General features: G+C 44.1%; 2 protein-coding genes across 5 annotated transcripts; both read right to left on the bottom strand.

Annotated features, from left to right (window-relative positions):
* Positions 1 to 1,406: 1,406 nt before the first annotated feature.
* Positions 1,407 to 8,375, bottom strand: rab1aa (RAB1A, member RAS oncogene family a). Its single transcript, XM_070856369.1, has 6 exons — positions 8,226 to 8,375; positions 6,653 to 6,725; positions 5,242 to 5,337; positions 5,067 to 5,162; positions 4,073 to 4,204; positions 1,407 to 1,703 (listed from the first exon to the last, which is right to left on the bottom strand). Exons 1-6 carry the CDS (start codon positions 8,237 to 8,239, stop codon positions 1,506 to 1,508), a joined length of 609 nt encoding a protein of 202 aa, XP_070712470.1. The 5' UTR covers positions 8,240 to 8,375; the 3' UTR covers positions 1,407 to 1,505.
* Positions 8,376 to 10,888: 2,513 nt separating this feature from the next.
* LOC139225704 (E3 ubiquitin-protein ligase TRIM39-like) lies at positions 10,889 to 12,538 on the bottom strand. Of its 4 annotated transcripts, none has more exons than XM_070856536.1 (2): positions 11,851 to 12,532; positions 10,889 to 11,745 (listed from the first exon to the last, which is right to left on the bottom strand). In XM_070856536.1, exons 1-2 carry the CDS (start codon positions 12,530 to 12,532, stop codon positions 10,889 to 10,891), a joined length of 1,539 nt encoding a protein of 512 aa, XP_070712637.1. The 4 variants fall into 4 exon arrangements, with proteins under 4 accessions (XP_070712637.1, XP_070712635.1, XP_070712636.1 ...); XM_070856534.1 differs by having other exon boundaries at positions 10,889 to 12,269; positions 12,306 to 12,532; XM_070856535.1 differs by having other exon boundaries at positions 10,889 to 12,266; positions 12,306 to 12,532.
* Positions 12,539 to 15,563: the final 3,025 nt, after the last annotated feature.

Below are 15,563 nucleotides of genomic sequence, written 5' to 3'. Positions count from 1 at the left end.
CTTTTTAAGAAAACAAAAGTGTAAAGATTCTCCAATGGGAATATTTTCCTCCTCTGTGGTTTCAGGCTGAATATCTTTGGGTCGTGGACAAACCAAGACATTCGAGAACGTCGTCCTTGGCTTTGGGAACCAACCAGATAGTCGTGAAGATGATTGACAGATGGGTTGATAATGAAAATAATTGGCAGAGGACACACACACACAAAAAAACACCTGTAGGACGAGCAGTTATCAAAGATCTCCTTCATTGTTTTAATAGTAGACATTGTGCCACAAAAATGTCATGTCCGCAGCCACAAATCACGTGCCGAGATTACTAATTCCAGCTATCTATCATGTCATTCGCTTCACTTGCTTCTCTACACAATTTGCAAATCACTTCTTACAGTTATGTATAAATATATACAGTTTATAGATTATTTTCGAGCTGGGGTGATGATTTAATTTCTCCTGTTGTGGTTGTGCTGTTGTTTTGAGAAACGTTAGCAGAGAGAACACACACGGCCGACGTCACGTCTCCCAATGTAGCACATGCTTATTGTTTCATGGACACCAGCAGAGCACACGCACAGAGCCGAGTATAGATATATACAGGAATGTTAACTGCTATCATACAAAGTGGATTCTTTGAGAAGTCACGACCGCGGGCACATGGGGGTGGGGTTGGGGTGGGGGGGTAAATGCCGTCAACACGGGAGCATCGAAGGCATAAATGTCACGTAAATCTCCTGCCGCAAAGGCACTGGCACGTCGTTTTGAGGGGCGACACTGTGAGGGTGGAGCAGGCGACGTGGGCGGGACGCCGTGGTTTGAGCCGCCTGCTTCATGACCGCCAGCCGGTCACATGCCGCCGGGGGAGCGTGTGACCGGCTCGGACATGCATGATGCTGGATTTTAAGCATGTGCTTCATTTGAGGTGCTGCCTGATTCATATATCGGAGGAGATTTGAGGGCCGAAGCCATGCCGTTTATCCACAGCGAAATAAAGACGACTTTGTGTTTCTTTTTTTTTGTTCTTTTTTTTTTTTTTCCCCGGTTTTAGAAAAGTGAGACTCATTTTACAATCTGAAAAGGAAGAGCAGGGCAAACAAAAACAAAAAACAAAGAAGAAAAGCTGTGTACATGTGTTCTCTGTCATTGGTTAACTTCACACACTGTTAAAAATTGTTTACATTTTGTTTTTTTTTTCCAGTACGAGTGTGTTTTGGTAAAGTAAGAAAAGGAAGAACCGCCCGGTGTGTTCGGTGTGTTCTGATGGATGGGCTTACCGTCCTATTGCTGACTTTGAAAGGGTGGGGTGGGAATCTGGTGTTGTAGCTGCACACACAATTACAAACCGGTCCACTCAAAGTCTTCCTCCTGCCTCTCCCTCTCTCTCTCTCTCTCCCTCCCCCTCCCTCCCTCCCTCTACCTGTCTGGTTTTCTTTCCCTGTCGAGCGTGGTAACATTGAGACTGACTGGTCGTGGGCTCGGGGGTGGACTCAGGTCGTGGCGGTTTTCGGGTCTCAGCAGCAGCCTCCAGACGAGGTGTTGACTGGCTTGCTCTGGATCTTGACGTTGGACTTCTCCGAGGCGCCGGCCGTGGCCCCGGGGCCCATCCTCTTCTTGATCTCGGCCGCCATGGTCATGAAAGCTTGCTCCACGTTGGTGGCGCTCTTGGCGCTGGTCTCCAAGAAGGGGATCCCCAAGTTGTCGGCAAATTCCTGGGAAACAAGAGAGAGAGAGAGAGGGTGGAGGGAGTTAAATAAAGTAGAGTCCATGACAACTGACAACTCTGAAAGCAACAGCCCCCCTGTAGCAGAGCACACACACACACTCACCCTCTATCATACACACAACACACACACTAACAGGACTGCACCAAGCTGCACCTTATTAGCACTTTTTACCCCTGCACATATATTCCTCTGCACATGCATTTTGTTTGTTTGTCCGTTTTAATTATTCTGCCTTATTTATGTATGCGCCGGGAGTCTGCAAAATTCTTGCATACTGACAATAAAGAAACTTGAACTGGGCAAAGTCTACCTGCTACGACGGCGTATTAGGGCCACTGTAGGCGGAGCCGGGGGAAGGGGGTAATAGTCCAAGAAAAAGCTCTGAATTTTCAAGCTGAAGTCATAAATTTCTGAGAAAACCCTCCAGAAAAACAGTGTTTTTGTGTGTGTCAGGATGCTTGTGGTAATACGAGTATTTCCTTGTTGCTAAATCCAATTTTAAGTAGAACTTAATGAGGTCGTCCACTGAACAGCAGCGTCTGTGACGGGATGTGAGTTTTTTCTTCTGTAAAAAAATTTATGACTTTATAATCTCGGACAATATTCAAGTTTATTCTTGTAAACGTGCGAGTTTCTTCCTTGTAAATTTACAAGGAGCTTTCTACTGAACCTCACCGTCTTCTTTAGTGGACAGAGTTTGTGCAGCTGTCGTGAAGAGTAAACTCCGTCCACTGAGGAGGACAGTTAGAGTTGAAAGCGCCACAAAAAGACAAATTTAAAAGAATAGTTTCCAGGCGTCTTCATGCTAAGCTAAGCTAAGCTACGCTAAGTTAAGCTAAGTGGCAGCCGTCGAGTTTACTTTATTGTATTTACTGAAACATTCTGTTTCTTTTTCACACTTTAAGAGTCGTAACAAGAACAAAAATGGTGGAAGGGAAGAAGTAGGTAGGACAAAGAGTCTAATTTGAATAATATCTAATCTGCCAGAGGAGCCTCTCAGTACAAGTTTAACCCTTTAACAGTTTAACACTCAGTCCTCCCTTTTGTTTCCACTTGAGTGACTTTACGTTTGTAGAAATCGTCTCATCCCGCAGTGTCTGACTCCATCGTTCACACATTTTAACCAAACACTCAGGACACATAATTTTACGTCAACATTTCCCCTAAAATCTGGCAGACCAGCTTGTAACGACTGACCGACCGATTTTAATGGTTTGAAAAGAAAACTGATGCCGTGACAAGGACAAGTGTGGGATTTTTACTTGAGTACAAACATTAGGATCATGTGCGCACAATGAGAGGGAGTGTTCTGTCATATTTTGGTGTAAATATGAGCGTTCAGAAGAGCTCTATTGTGAATTCAACCTGATGGAGTTTTTAAGTTCTTTTTAAAGTTTAGAGTCGAAGGTGAAAGTTTGATCTTCGAGAGAATATTTTGTGAGTCATGAAACATCTTGTCTGATGGATCCTTGCAACATGTGCTGAGCACCTGGCGTATGTTTGTTGCCATGTGGAGAAAATGTAGATTAAAGTTCTTCAGTGGGTCATTTTGAGGGGGTTCACCACCTTTAGTTCATCATGCGCCAACAAAGATAATAAATACAAACATATATTCAGGGCTCCAGAGCTTCATGTCCACCACCCACACATGTAACACAACATGCAAAAGGAATAACGGTAATGATGTTAAACCCACTTCAGATCAGAAATCTTTGACTCTTCAGCTCGTCTGTCTGCTGCTCGTCCTTCTAATTAATAATTGTGTAAGAAAAAGCTCCTGAAATTGACACTTTGCCGTATGTTTGCTGAGTTTTTAAGCGATTTGACGGCGGGAATATCGCCAGCGTTGGAGCTTCACGTGACCAGAACTTATCAGAACCAACGTGAAACAACCCGAAGAAGAACAACACTAACGTTAGAAACACTGTCGGTTTCATGAATCAGCACATTTTTATTTTTGATTTTCCCAAATAATTGATCAAATTCCTTGACTTTCCCTATTTGGAGGAGCCTCCTCTAAATTCCAGGATGTTTCAGACACTCAGTATACCCCACATGTGGCGTTTCTTCTGAACCGTCCCCCACAGCTCACTGCCCAGCAGCCGAACGCTCAGTTGATCACCACTTCCTGTTTTCCACACCCATATCTCTCAACAAAAACTGAGCTCATCACATTTTCAAGGCCGCGACAGTGAGACCACAGTGTAGCTCAGTCCGATAACGCTTATTTTATTATCCTGTTAGCTACGGAAACTTGGAGAAACTGTCAAACAAGCTGCAGGAGCGGCCGATACTAAAGTGTCCCATCACAAAGGGCTCTTTGTGTCTCCGGGTGAAACATGGCGTCCTCTTACCTTCGCTGTGGTGTAGTCCACCACTTTCTTCGTTGTGAGGTCGCACTTGTTGCCTACTAGCAGCTTGTTGACATTCTCGCTGGCGTAGCGGTCGATCTCCTGTAGCCACTGTTTGACATTATTGAAGGACTCCTGAGGACGGGAGGAAGACAGAAAACAAGCATTAACGCCACTATTTTTAAACCCGGGCTTTATTTTTACATATCTAGGGGGGTTAGATGACTGGTAGGTTCAAAAGGTTTTGGGATTAGTCCTGTACAATGTGATCCTTTGGGGCAACTGAACCTGATCAATGTAGGTCCAGTTGTTTTAGCCACTGACAGGCTCAGAGTGTTATTCTGCCTTGATAAGTTAGTTTGTGTTACGCTGATATTGTGTTGGAGAGCAGCTCCTGTGTCCTGTTCTCTAAAATCCCTGTTTTAGTGAATGTAGTCTGGTGTGTGTGCTGTTTGTGGTTAAACCAAAAGGATCTTCCAGGTCTCTCTCTGTAGGGATCCTTTCCATGATGCTGTCACACACTTAGAATAACACTCTGAGCCTGTCAGTGGATCAAACAAGCTCTTTTAGTGGATCTACTGTGATCGACATTGCTCTGTCTTCAAAGTTTAAAGTAACAGTTTGTCACTTTGATCAGGAATATGAACAAACTGCGCTGCTGGCTGAATTCTGTTATCAATAATTTACACATAAGGGTGATTTGTGGTTGCTTAAAGCACATAAAACACATCTATGTACAGTGGGCTTCTTCTCCTCACTGCTCACTCTCCTCTGCTCATTTGTGTCTGAGTTTAGCTTTGAGTTTTTGATTCTGTCGCTCTCATGTTTTCACTTTTTGTGTGTTCCTTGCGCCGCTGTAAACACTTCATTTTGCTCTAAAAAGCATTTCATCTAATCTTATTACGCATATCAAATTATCATTACCCTGACTGTGTGACCAGATGATAACTGGGTGTTTTTAAGGGACTGAAGCTATTGGTCCTGGAGAAGCACTGACCTGATCCGTCACATCGTAAACTACTATAATGCCGTGAGCTCCTCTGTAGTAACTGGACGTGATGGTGCGGAAGCGTTCCTGCCCGGCCGTGTCCCACTGGGGGGGGAAAGCAGAGCTCGTCAGTCCAAACGCTAATCACAACTTTATCTGTTTACAGCCACGGCGCTCCGCTTACAATCTGAAGCTTTATGGTCTTTCCGTCCAACTCGATGGTCCTGATCTTGAAGTCCACGCCGATGGTGCTAATGTAGCTCTCTGTGTACGTGTCATCCTGGGATCACACACACACAGACACACAGACACACAGACACACAGACACACAGACACACAGACACACACACACAGACACACAGACACACAGACACACACACACAGACACAGACACACAGACACACAGACACACAGACACACACACACACACACACACACACACACACACACACACACACACACACACACACACACACACACACACACACACACACACACACACACACACACACACAGTGCTGAACAGGGTTATTACATTTAACTAAAAACAATAACTAAGTGTGAAAAAACATAAAAATAAAGACTAAACTTTTGAAAATAATAATGAAAATTTGAAATAAATTCAACTACAATTACAAAACTGACAGGAATAAAATAAGACCGGAGGAGGCGTTGGTGTAAATGTTTACAGCGACTGACCACACCAACAACCTTCATTAAAACTCTCTCTGTGTTTCGGCCTCCCGTACACATGATGGAGGATGAAGAAGAGGCTTTGGGGAAACATCTCAATTTCCAAGATCTGCCTGAACTCTGTGCTGCCCGAGTTCACGGGGACGGTGAGACGGAGCTTCTGGGAAACGCCAACATCATCGCTGCAACGTGCGGATGCTAATTGTTGTTTATAAGTACCGAGTACTGAATAACACAACATGGCGGCTGCCAGTATGTTTCTGTGTGTGTTCAGTGCTGCTGGTTTCATTCAAGAGTTATTCATCCATCGCGAACGTCTGCTCACTTCTTCTGCGGTGTTTAACGTGACTTACTATCGCCACCTACTGGCCTGGTGTGATTACGAGAGCGCTTTAAATCGTTCTTGCGTTGTCGTGTGGACAGAGAGATATTCTATAACACTTAATAATAATAATAATAATTTTAAAAAATAACAAATAAAACTTAACATTTTTAAACAATAAAACCTGAAGTGAATCGAGCACTGGAACCGTCTTCCTATTCAGTTATGAGTGTATTAACTACACAACCATTAAACTTAATTTTAAGACGCTTAAATCAAAACAAACATGCATCACGAGTATTCATACTGACTCTGGCACCGCCTCCACATACTCTCATTGTTTGGACATATTTACCTCATACTTTGGTAAGGCTTTCATGTCTTATATTTGATTTTATTGTATTGATAACATGAGGCCACCAGGTTGTACAAGCTAACCTAACATAACATAACCGGCCTGAAAATGATCTCATTAGGTAGTTCTGGCAGATTTGCACTCTGGAAACTAACTGAAACTTAAAGTAAAAACAAAATTATAATATTTCCGATGGTGACAGGCGGAAAAAAAACAGACACTCACTGCAAACCGGAGGAGGAGACAAGACTTGCCGACACCAGAATCACCGATCAGGAGCAGTTTGAATAAATAGTCACTGTGAACAAAACAGACATTAACACAGAATTATTATCACAACACCCACAAGGTACTAGAACATATCATATATCATATCATATCATTCTTGGTTTTTTATTAGTATATCAGCTAATATTGACACTGAATGTTTAGTCAGATTTTATATAATCTTGAATGTCGTCTTATTTAAATGACATTTTCATTATAATCTGACACTTTGTGCTGTTAATCATCAGCTGTGTGAAATGTAAACAAAACATATATGTATTTAGAAAATGTGCTGAGGCTCAGAGATGTAAGATATTTAAAAAAAAACATTGCCATGTCATGTTTGGTATTTATTTTTAAAAATTTACAATCAATGGTACTAAAATTACATTTCACATTTTCCAGGAGCTCTTGGTGAAGTTTTTAAAAGTCTGAGGCCCAAAAATATTCAGTTTACAATAATATATAGCAGAGAAAACGTGTCAAAAACAGCTGGTACTTAAACATCTGTCAGCCAACTCATTATTTCAGCATTAAAAGCGAATAATTACACAAGTAATAAACTCATCAAGCACATAAACAGTCAAAGTAATAAAATACTAGCTAGTTACAACCCTGTTACTGACAACTGTACAGTTTAAGGGCACGTGACAGTAATGCCATTGATTAATGACCAATTAATCATCCATAACCACCATGAAAACACACCAGCTCTTCTCTGGCTGTCAGATTTGAGGATTTGCAGCTTTTCTTCCTGTAATCTGACTGTAAACTGAATATCTGCAGACGGCCAATCAGTCAAAACAAGCCATTTTATGCAGCACACGACTAATCAATGAATGTGGACACTCAATAGATCGATCTGTAATAAGAGTATTCGTTAGTTGCAGTGAAGTAACACTGCTGTTACCTAACTAACTCACTCCACAACAGGAGAAAATGCAGTAACTTCCTGTTTGCGGTGGGTAAATTTGACTATAATTATACCTGAGCCGACCCCAGATCAGTAAAAATGTATCGATTATTACCGTGTTTGCTGACATTAGTGTGTATTTAACTATTAATGTGTCATTGTGTGTCTAAGCGAGCGACTACCTCAATAACAATATCCCCCACAGTGTCAGGTAACGCTACGTAGCCCTTCAGTTAGCCTCCTAGCTAGCTAGCTAGCTGCTAACGCTACTTCCATTTAAGTGACCGTTAGCCGAGCTAGCAAACACCGCGGACGAAGCGAAAAACAAACGGTCGGTTTAATCGAAGCTATATTGACAGGTGGGTGTTGACAAACACGAGTTATGTGGCAAACATCAACGCTGTCATTTGTTGGTGCGCACACCCCACCGCAGCCCGCTAGCTTAGCACAGGAGACAAAGCAGCTGACGTTCATTTAGTTCACAGTCTACCGGTCCGCCTAGCTAGCTAACAAGCTAACAAGCTAACAAGCTAGCTAGCTAACGTTAGCTTAGCTCCCCCGGCTAAGCTGACAGCTCAACCGGACCTGTCATAATCGACATCAAAACGCCCCACTTACTATTCAGGATTCATCGTTGACTACAGGTAAGGAACTGTTGTTACTGTGAACGCAGCTGGATTTGGTCGCAGATTAACCGGAAAGCTGGCCTCGTAGTGCAGAAAAGACACCGTTTCTTTTTCCTCTCTCTCTCTCTCTCTCTTTTTTTTTTTTTTTTTGTCAAGAACTGGCTAAACTGGTCGTCGCAGCCAGAACAGCATAATCGAATCAAATATGGCTGTCAGCAATACCTACCCGGAAATACCGGAGGATATGAATCATGGGTAATGTAGTCTTGTGACAACGGGCGTTTGCACAGCAAGTAGCTGTATAAATTAGTGATGGGAAGTTCGGCTATTTTCAGAGAGTCGGTTCTTTTGGCACGGCTCCCAAACGGCTCCTAATTTAGTATCATTTGTAGCCTCATATTTTAGCCTAACCTGGCAAATATGAATGATTTGTGTGTTGATAAACCCTTTTATTAATAATAATAATAATACATTTTATTTGGAGGCGCCTTTCTGGCACTCAAGGTCGCCGTACAAGAAGACAGTTAAAACAATAAAACATGGAAAATTCATACAATATTAAATAAGTTTACAAAACATAAAAACAGGTTGACAGTGCAATTAAAATCATAGTGAGAAAGTGATCTGGAACAGGTGGGTTTTGAGTGTAGATTTGAAAAGTATGGAAAATGAGTCAATATTTTTTAGATCGGATGGTAGTGAGTTCCAGAGCCAGAGCGGCTGAAAGCTCTGCTCCCCATGGTGGTGAGACGGGCAGAGGGGACAGTCAGGTGGATGGAGGAAGAAGAGCGGAGAGTACAGGAGGGCGTGGCAACATGGATGAGACAGGTATGGAGGGGCGAGATTATGGATGCCTTTTGCATTCAGTGTTTTTATGAGAAGCCTTGTAATTGCCTCATTTTAGTGCATTTGCTCTGTTACAAAAGGAGGCATTCTTACTTTTGCACATAAAAACAAATGAACAAAACACTGCACACAAACCCACAGAACAGAAACAGAACCTAACTCAGTATTCAAACAGTATAAATGTCTCTTTTGTCACTCTTACTTGTTCCTCTGCCAAGTTTTCTGCAGTGTGTCTGTCGGTGAACTCACAGCAGTCCAGCAGGCAAGATGGCATCTTGTAATTTTCAATGAAATGGCAAGTGACAGCCATGAAACAGCAGGTGGTTCTGGAGGTCCACCAGTCAGTCGTTCGGCAAACTGACGGAGCTTTTTTCACCCTTTCTTGCCATAATGCACGTTCTGTGTCATATAGTTTTGGGATCATTGTTTGTGACAATTGTTTGACAAGACTTTTAAAACCTTTGTCCTCCACAATGGAAAAGGGCTGGAAATCAGTGGCTACCATCTTAGCCAGTTCCTCATCAATACTGTGCTGTTCAGCTGGGGTCATTAGTTTTGGCATTAACTGACTTATTTTGCGATCACATTGGCTGCATGGCTGCCATGCTGTCAATCAAGTTCAAAGTTGGGAGGCGGCTCTCACTCGATGGAGTCGGATCTTCTGATTCACTACACAGCATCGGCTCTTAGAGCGCATGACACATAACTAATACAAATATACATGATTTTTGTTGTATTCCTCTGATCAGATATATTTTTTAATATTGGTCCGGCAAACAGTCTTCAGTGCAGTAAATCTTTTCCCCTCAACTAAGAAACGCTTTTGAGGGATTCTGTGCAACACCCTGAAGTTCGCCAGCGAAGGAGAACTTAAGCCTTAAGTGTCATAACTAAGGAGAAAACTGCTCACCAGCTGGTTTTAAACTGAGTCTGTCTGCTGTTTGGTGCTGGGCAGGTTGTATTCGGTGTTATTATCAGAGATTATCTGATGAAAACAGCTGGCTGCAGAACAAAAAACAGGCTGAAAAACTCAGTAGAGCTGCAGAGCTGCTGATGCTACTCCTCTGCGGGTTTGTCAATAAGAACATCATCATTTTCCCATCACACAGAGCCATTTGATCCATTTGAAATAAAAACATGTATTCGTGGAGATTTTACTTTCACAAGTGCACACATAACAACTCCCAGCTGAGATTTTTCCATTTGCTTTTATTCTTTTCTATAACGATACAAAAAGTACAATTAACGACTCGTATTCATTCATGCAATTCGATTTTTAACAATTAATAATAGTTAATTTGTGCACTGATCAGACAGTTAAAAGTACTCTAGGCCTTTGCATATATTTGAATCACATGATCGATTCCGTTCAGTTTGATTTTAATCATAAAACAATTGAAACCTTGGACCGTACCCTCAGCTTCAAGGAGCACATTCAGAACATGAGAGCCAAGGTTTCCACCAGGAACCAAATCCTGCAAAACTCTAAGTGGAGGGCTCATCCAAGCACCCTGCGTACATCAGCACTAGCTTTGTGCTTCTGTAAGTGGAGTTTGTACAGAGTAAGCATGTTCAGTATGGTATAAATCAAGCCATGCACGCAAATTAGACCCTTTCCGAATCTAGACCCAAATTATTCACAAAGCACATAAAAACTGACCAAAACCACCAGTAATTCACCAAACCACTTTTCACATAACTGTGACTGAAACTCCACATTCTGTTTGAAATCAGATGTTTCATTGACGCTATAAATGTTCATTCGCTCTCTTAAATGCAGTAAATCATCACATGAAATAAGAGAAGTCATCAGTCTACTGCGCGTACAGGAGAGATGATCAGAGGGGCAGAGTTTTTGCCTCCATCATGAGGGCATGGACTAAAGTAGAGGAAGAGTTTCTCAGTGAAGGAGCAGCTGGTGAAGGAGTAGATGAGAGCTGCAGCATCTACGTCATAAAAGCAGACCAGACCGTCCTCATAGTTCACAAACACCCCCACCTTCTCAGGCTGAGACCTCAGAGAGAGACGGTTACCAGGAGCTTTGTACTCATTCCCATTCCTCAACAATACAGTCCAGTAACCATTTGCAGGGCTCATTATGATTCTCTCTTTCCTGCTGATGGACTCTCTGGCCACTCCTAAATCCCAACCAGTCTTTCCTTTAACCTGAACCTCAAAGTAGAATCTGCCTGAAGAGAAACTCTGCTCTCCTAAGACACTGAAACACTTAGAAAACCTCTCTGGATTGTCTGGGATTTTTTTCCTCTTCACATCACCATGATTCACTTGTTTCCCATCATCAGACAGGATGAGTTTAGGATGTGCTGTATCAGGATCAAGAGTCACATCCACTGCAAACTGCTGGACCCTCCTCAGCTCAACTTTAATCAGCTTCTTCATCTCTTTACTGAGATCCTCCTCCAGCTGAGCCACAGCTCTCCTCACTGTCCCCTCATAGGACGGTGGAGGGACGCTGACCTCTGTCCAGTCCCTGGTGGCTGGAGGCTGGTTGGTGTTGAGGGTCTGGACACTCTGGAGGAGATGGAGGTGGTCTTCAAAGCGTGAGAGCTGCTCCACCTCAGTCCTCCTCTTCATCAGCTCAGAGATTTCCTGTTCCAGCTCTCTGATGAAAGCTTGGGCCTGTTTTTCTGCTCTTTCCTGCTTCTCTTTGATGGTGTTGATGAGCTCTGCCTGGCCTCTCTCAACACGCTCCTTCAGAGAAGTGAAGACCTGAACACCTTCTGCTATCGCTCTGTCTGCATCTTCCTGACTGAGGTCAGCTGACCGTTTGATCTCCTCAATCTTCAGTCGTCTCTTCTGGATCATCTGCTGGATTTCAGCCTCTGTCTTCCCCAGCTTGGCCTTCTGTCCTTCATATTCTTCTTTCAGAGGAACAAACTCATGTGTCTTGTGGTCTAAAACAGGGCAGAGCATGCAGATACACGTCTGGTCGGTCTTACAGAACAGCTTCAGAGGTTTATCGTGCTTCGTACACATCCTGCTGTCCAGGTTCTCCACAGGGTCGATCAGCTGGTGTCTTTTCAGGCCTGAAGCTGTCAGATGAGGCTCCAGGTGAGTCTCACAGTAGGAGACCAGACACACCAGGCAGGACTTCAGGGCCTTCAGTTTGGTTCCAGCGCAGACGTCACAAGGAACTTCTCTTGGTTTGGACACTTGTTGCTCTGAGCTGCTGCTGCTGGCGTCCTGTTGAGCTGACTGTCTGAACTGAGAGACCATCTCAGAGAGCAAAGTGTTGACCCTCAAATCAGGTCTTGTGGTAAAAGCCTCTTTACACAAGGGACACAGAAACCGGTCGTTAGTGTTCCAGTGTTCAGTGATGCAGGTTTTGCAGAAGTTGTGTCCACATGATGTGGTGACAGGATCAGTGAGCACATCCAGACAGAGGGAGCACAGAAACTGATCTTCAGATCTCAGATAGTTTGCTGCAGCCATGTCTGCACACAGTGGGAAAGAAAAGGAAAAACAGTGTAGTCAAAATTGATTGAAGCTTACAGCAGCAGTGAATGTGTTCTTTCAGGCTGAGCGGTAGCTGCATTTTCGTTACTTCGGCTAGCCGTTCTTCTTCTTTTTAGAGCTGTGACGAGAGAAATATCACCTGCTGTGTTCACTGTGTGGCTTTATTCAACACACACAAATTATTCTTCCTGTTGTATTTAATGTGAAGACCACACAGAGTGAATTTCATGTAAGTCAAATGATCTGTTTTAAAATCGAAGACTATTGAAGACTATCCGTGCTGCTGGGCCAAGCCCCTGGGAAGGTCTTCAGGCTTTGAAGTAGGTTTTCAAATATTCGTTCATTTTCAAAAAAAATGTAATAGTTAATACGACTATCGTTTTGCTTTAGAAGTATATTTTCCTTTGTTTTCCTTTGTCAGGTCCCATTTCATGCAACCGATCTTTGCACCCGGACATCAGCTAGAAGCAGCCGCAGGTATTAGCCGGATTATCTTAGCTGTTATCTCGACTCTCCTCCCACTGCGGCGCTTGTTCTGGTTGGACGGAGGATTTCGTGGCCAGCGATCGCCTTAACGTTTGCTTTAATCCAAACACTCATGTCCAATATGTAATTCTGCCATGTTTAAGCAATAAAAGCGAAAATAATAATGCGAAGCTTGAAGGTGAGTGTTATCAAACAATAGTTGAACAGTTCATAGATGAACTATCAAATAGTATTTTGGCTTGAACTGCACATCCCTACTTTGAAGCCAGTTTGACCTCGTGGTCAAACGGTGTAATTACAAAAATGGCATCCATCACTTGACGCCAAACTGTTCCCTTGTTTCAAGATCAGAATTTGATCAGAATTAAATCATTTTGTTCCCACTCATCATAGCAGACGGCTGACAGGAAGTCACCTGACTCAGTGCAGGTATGTGGTGCTCTAAGGGCCCAACTATGCAGAAGATCCGCCTCTAATGTTGCACTCAGGTCTCTTTGTACCTCCAGGGGTTTGGCAGAGCTGATGAGAGTGCCAGATTTTGTGAATATTTGAAGCCACAATGCTCTGACTAAGTCTTGCCACGCAAAACACTCAAGAACCCGATCACTGCATATTCTGGCAAAATGCACTGGTTTTGATGAGTGCGCAAAGTTTCCTGAGTTTTTGAGCATCCTAAAGTCTTTAAGCGTTTGCTCATGAGTCCAAATTGGCTGACTTCCTGTTGGGCACTAAGAAATAAGAAAATAAATATGTGTAAGGTTCAGAACTTTGAGAGCGATGATCCCACCGAATTTCATGAACGTCTCGGTCAGTTACTTCCAACATGGCTGAAGTCTGCAGGCCTCGCCCGAGCCCATTCACTGCAGAAGTTTACATTCTTCGCTATATCTGAAGTGAAGCTAATTATCTTGAGTTTTTCAACATTGTCTGCATATAAAGAGGGAAGATGTGTCTCTGCTTCCTACGACTGTACAGAAATTTAGCCGAATTATCCTGGTTATGGCTGCCAGGAAAGTGGAGGGAAACTAAACTCCAACCCACAGAGGATCAGTTTAAAGTCCCTAAAGTCCTGAGAGCTGACACACAGAGGCTGTTTAAAGCTGTTAAAGTGGTCGCTGGACAAACAGCCGTAGTTCTACTTTAACCAACGTCACAAGTGTGAAATGAGAAAAGAGGAACTTCCTGCTGAGCGGAGCTGAAGTTTTGTGTTAATCCTGGTGGTTGAAGCTGTAAATGTGATCATCTGTACTCACCAGTGTTTGGCAGTGGCTCTGCTGTGTTGTTGAGGAGACCTGATGAAGTCAGTCTGGATTTTCTTTAGACAGAAACAAAGACGTGTCTCCACGGCTGCCCGGCTGCCACTCTGACTGACTTTACTTTCAGTTCTGCAGTGTTAAAGCTCTCTACCTGCTCAACCTGTTCCTGCTGCTATTTTGGTTTGGGGTTTTGTTTCCTCCCTCTGATTTGCACAGTTAGGTACTGTCCCTCACCTCCACACCACACTGAAGAGGCTTGTCAACCACAACAGCCCAACAACGTCCAGAGGCCTCAGCATCTCAGGTCAAATCTCAGTGTTGATTGGGTTCAGGAGTTCTTCAAAGTGTCCTTCCCACCACCCTATGATATCCCCAGTCCGGGTCAGCAGTTCTCCTCTCTGGCTGAATACAGCCTGAGCCAACCCCGCTTGCCCTTCCAGAGCCGCCGAATGGTTTGCCAGAACTTCCTTGAGGCCACCCAAAAGTCCCTCTCCATAGCCCCCGAGCCAGCCAGGCTTGAAGGCCTCCTTCAGCTTGACGACCTCCCTCACCGCCAGCGTCCACCAACGACCTTCTGGCCACAGCTCTCAGCAGCTGCCTCTGCAATGGAGGCTTTGAACATGGCCCACTGGGATTCCATGTCCCCAACCTCCCTCGGGATGTACGAGAAACTCTTCCGGAGGTGGGAGTTGAAGACCTCCTAGACAGGGGCCTCCACCAGACGTTCCCAACAAACCCTCACTACATATTTGCACCTACCAGGTCTGTCCGGCAACCTCTCCCACCATCTGATCCATCCAGAGCCTTTAAGAAGGCCGGATACTCTGAACTGCTGTTTGGTGCATATGCACACACAACAATCAGCAACCCAGAGTTGCATGGAGGCGGCCCTCTTGTTCACCCGGGACTCCCTGCTGAGTATCCCCAGACCCGTCTGGCGCCTCTCACTCTGAGCATCTCCATAAAAGGAGAGAGTCCAGCCCCTCTCCAGGAGTTTGGTTCCAGAGTCGATGCTGTGCATGGACGCAAGCCTGACTATATCTAGCTGGTAGCGTTCAGCCTCCCGCACCAGCTCCGACTCAGTAGTCTCCAGAGAGGTGATGTTCCATGTCCCTAGAGCCAGTCTACGATGCCGGGGGTCTGCACGCCCAGGACCTGTCTCGGCCTGTAGAGGCTCCTGCAGGTGGTGAGCCCACAGGGTTGCAGTTCCACATTGTTCCTTTTGGGCTTGCTCTGTGGCCCAGCCACTAGACACTCGCCACTGA

This window comes from Pempheris klunzingeri, chromosome 3 (assembly GCF_042242105.1).
Source record: "Pempheris klunzingeri isolate RE-2024b chromosome 3, fPemKlu1.hap1, whole genome shotgun sequence".
In the NCBI taxonomy this organism is placed as follows: domain Eukaryota; kingdom Metazoa; phylum Chordata; class Actinopteri; order Acropomatiformes; family Pempheridae; genus Pempheris; species Pempheris klunzingeri.
This window is presented reverse-complemented; position numbering and strand designations above follow the sequence as displayed.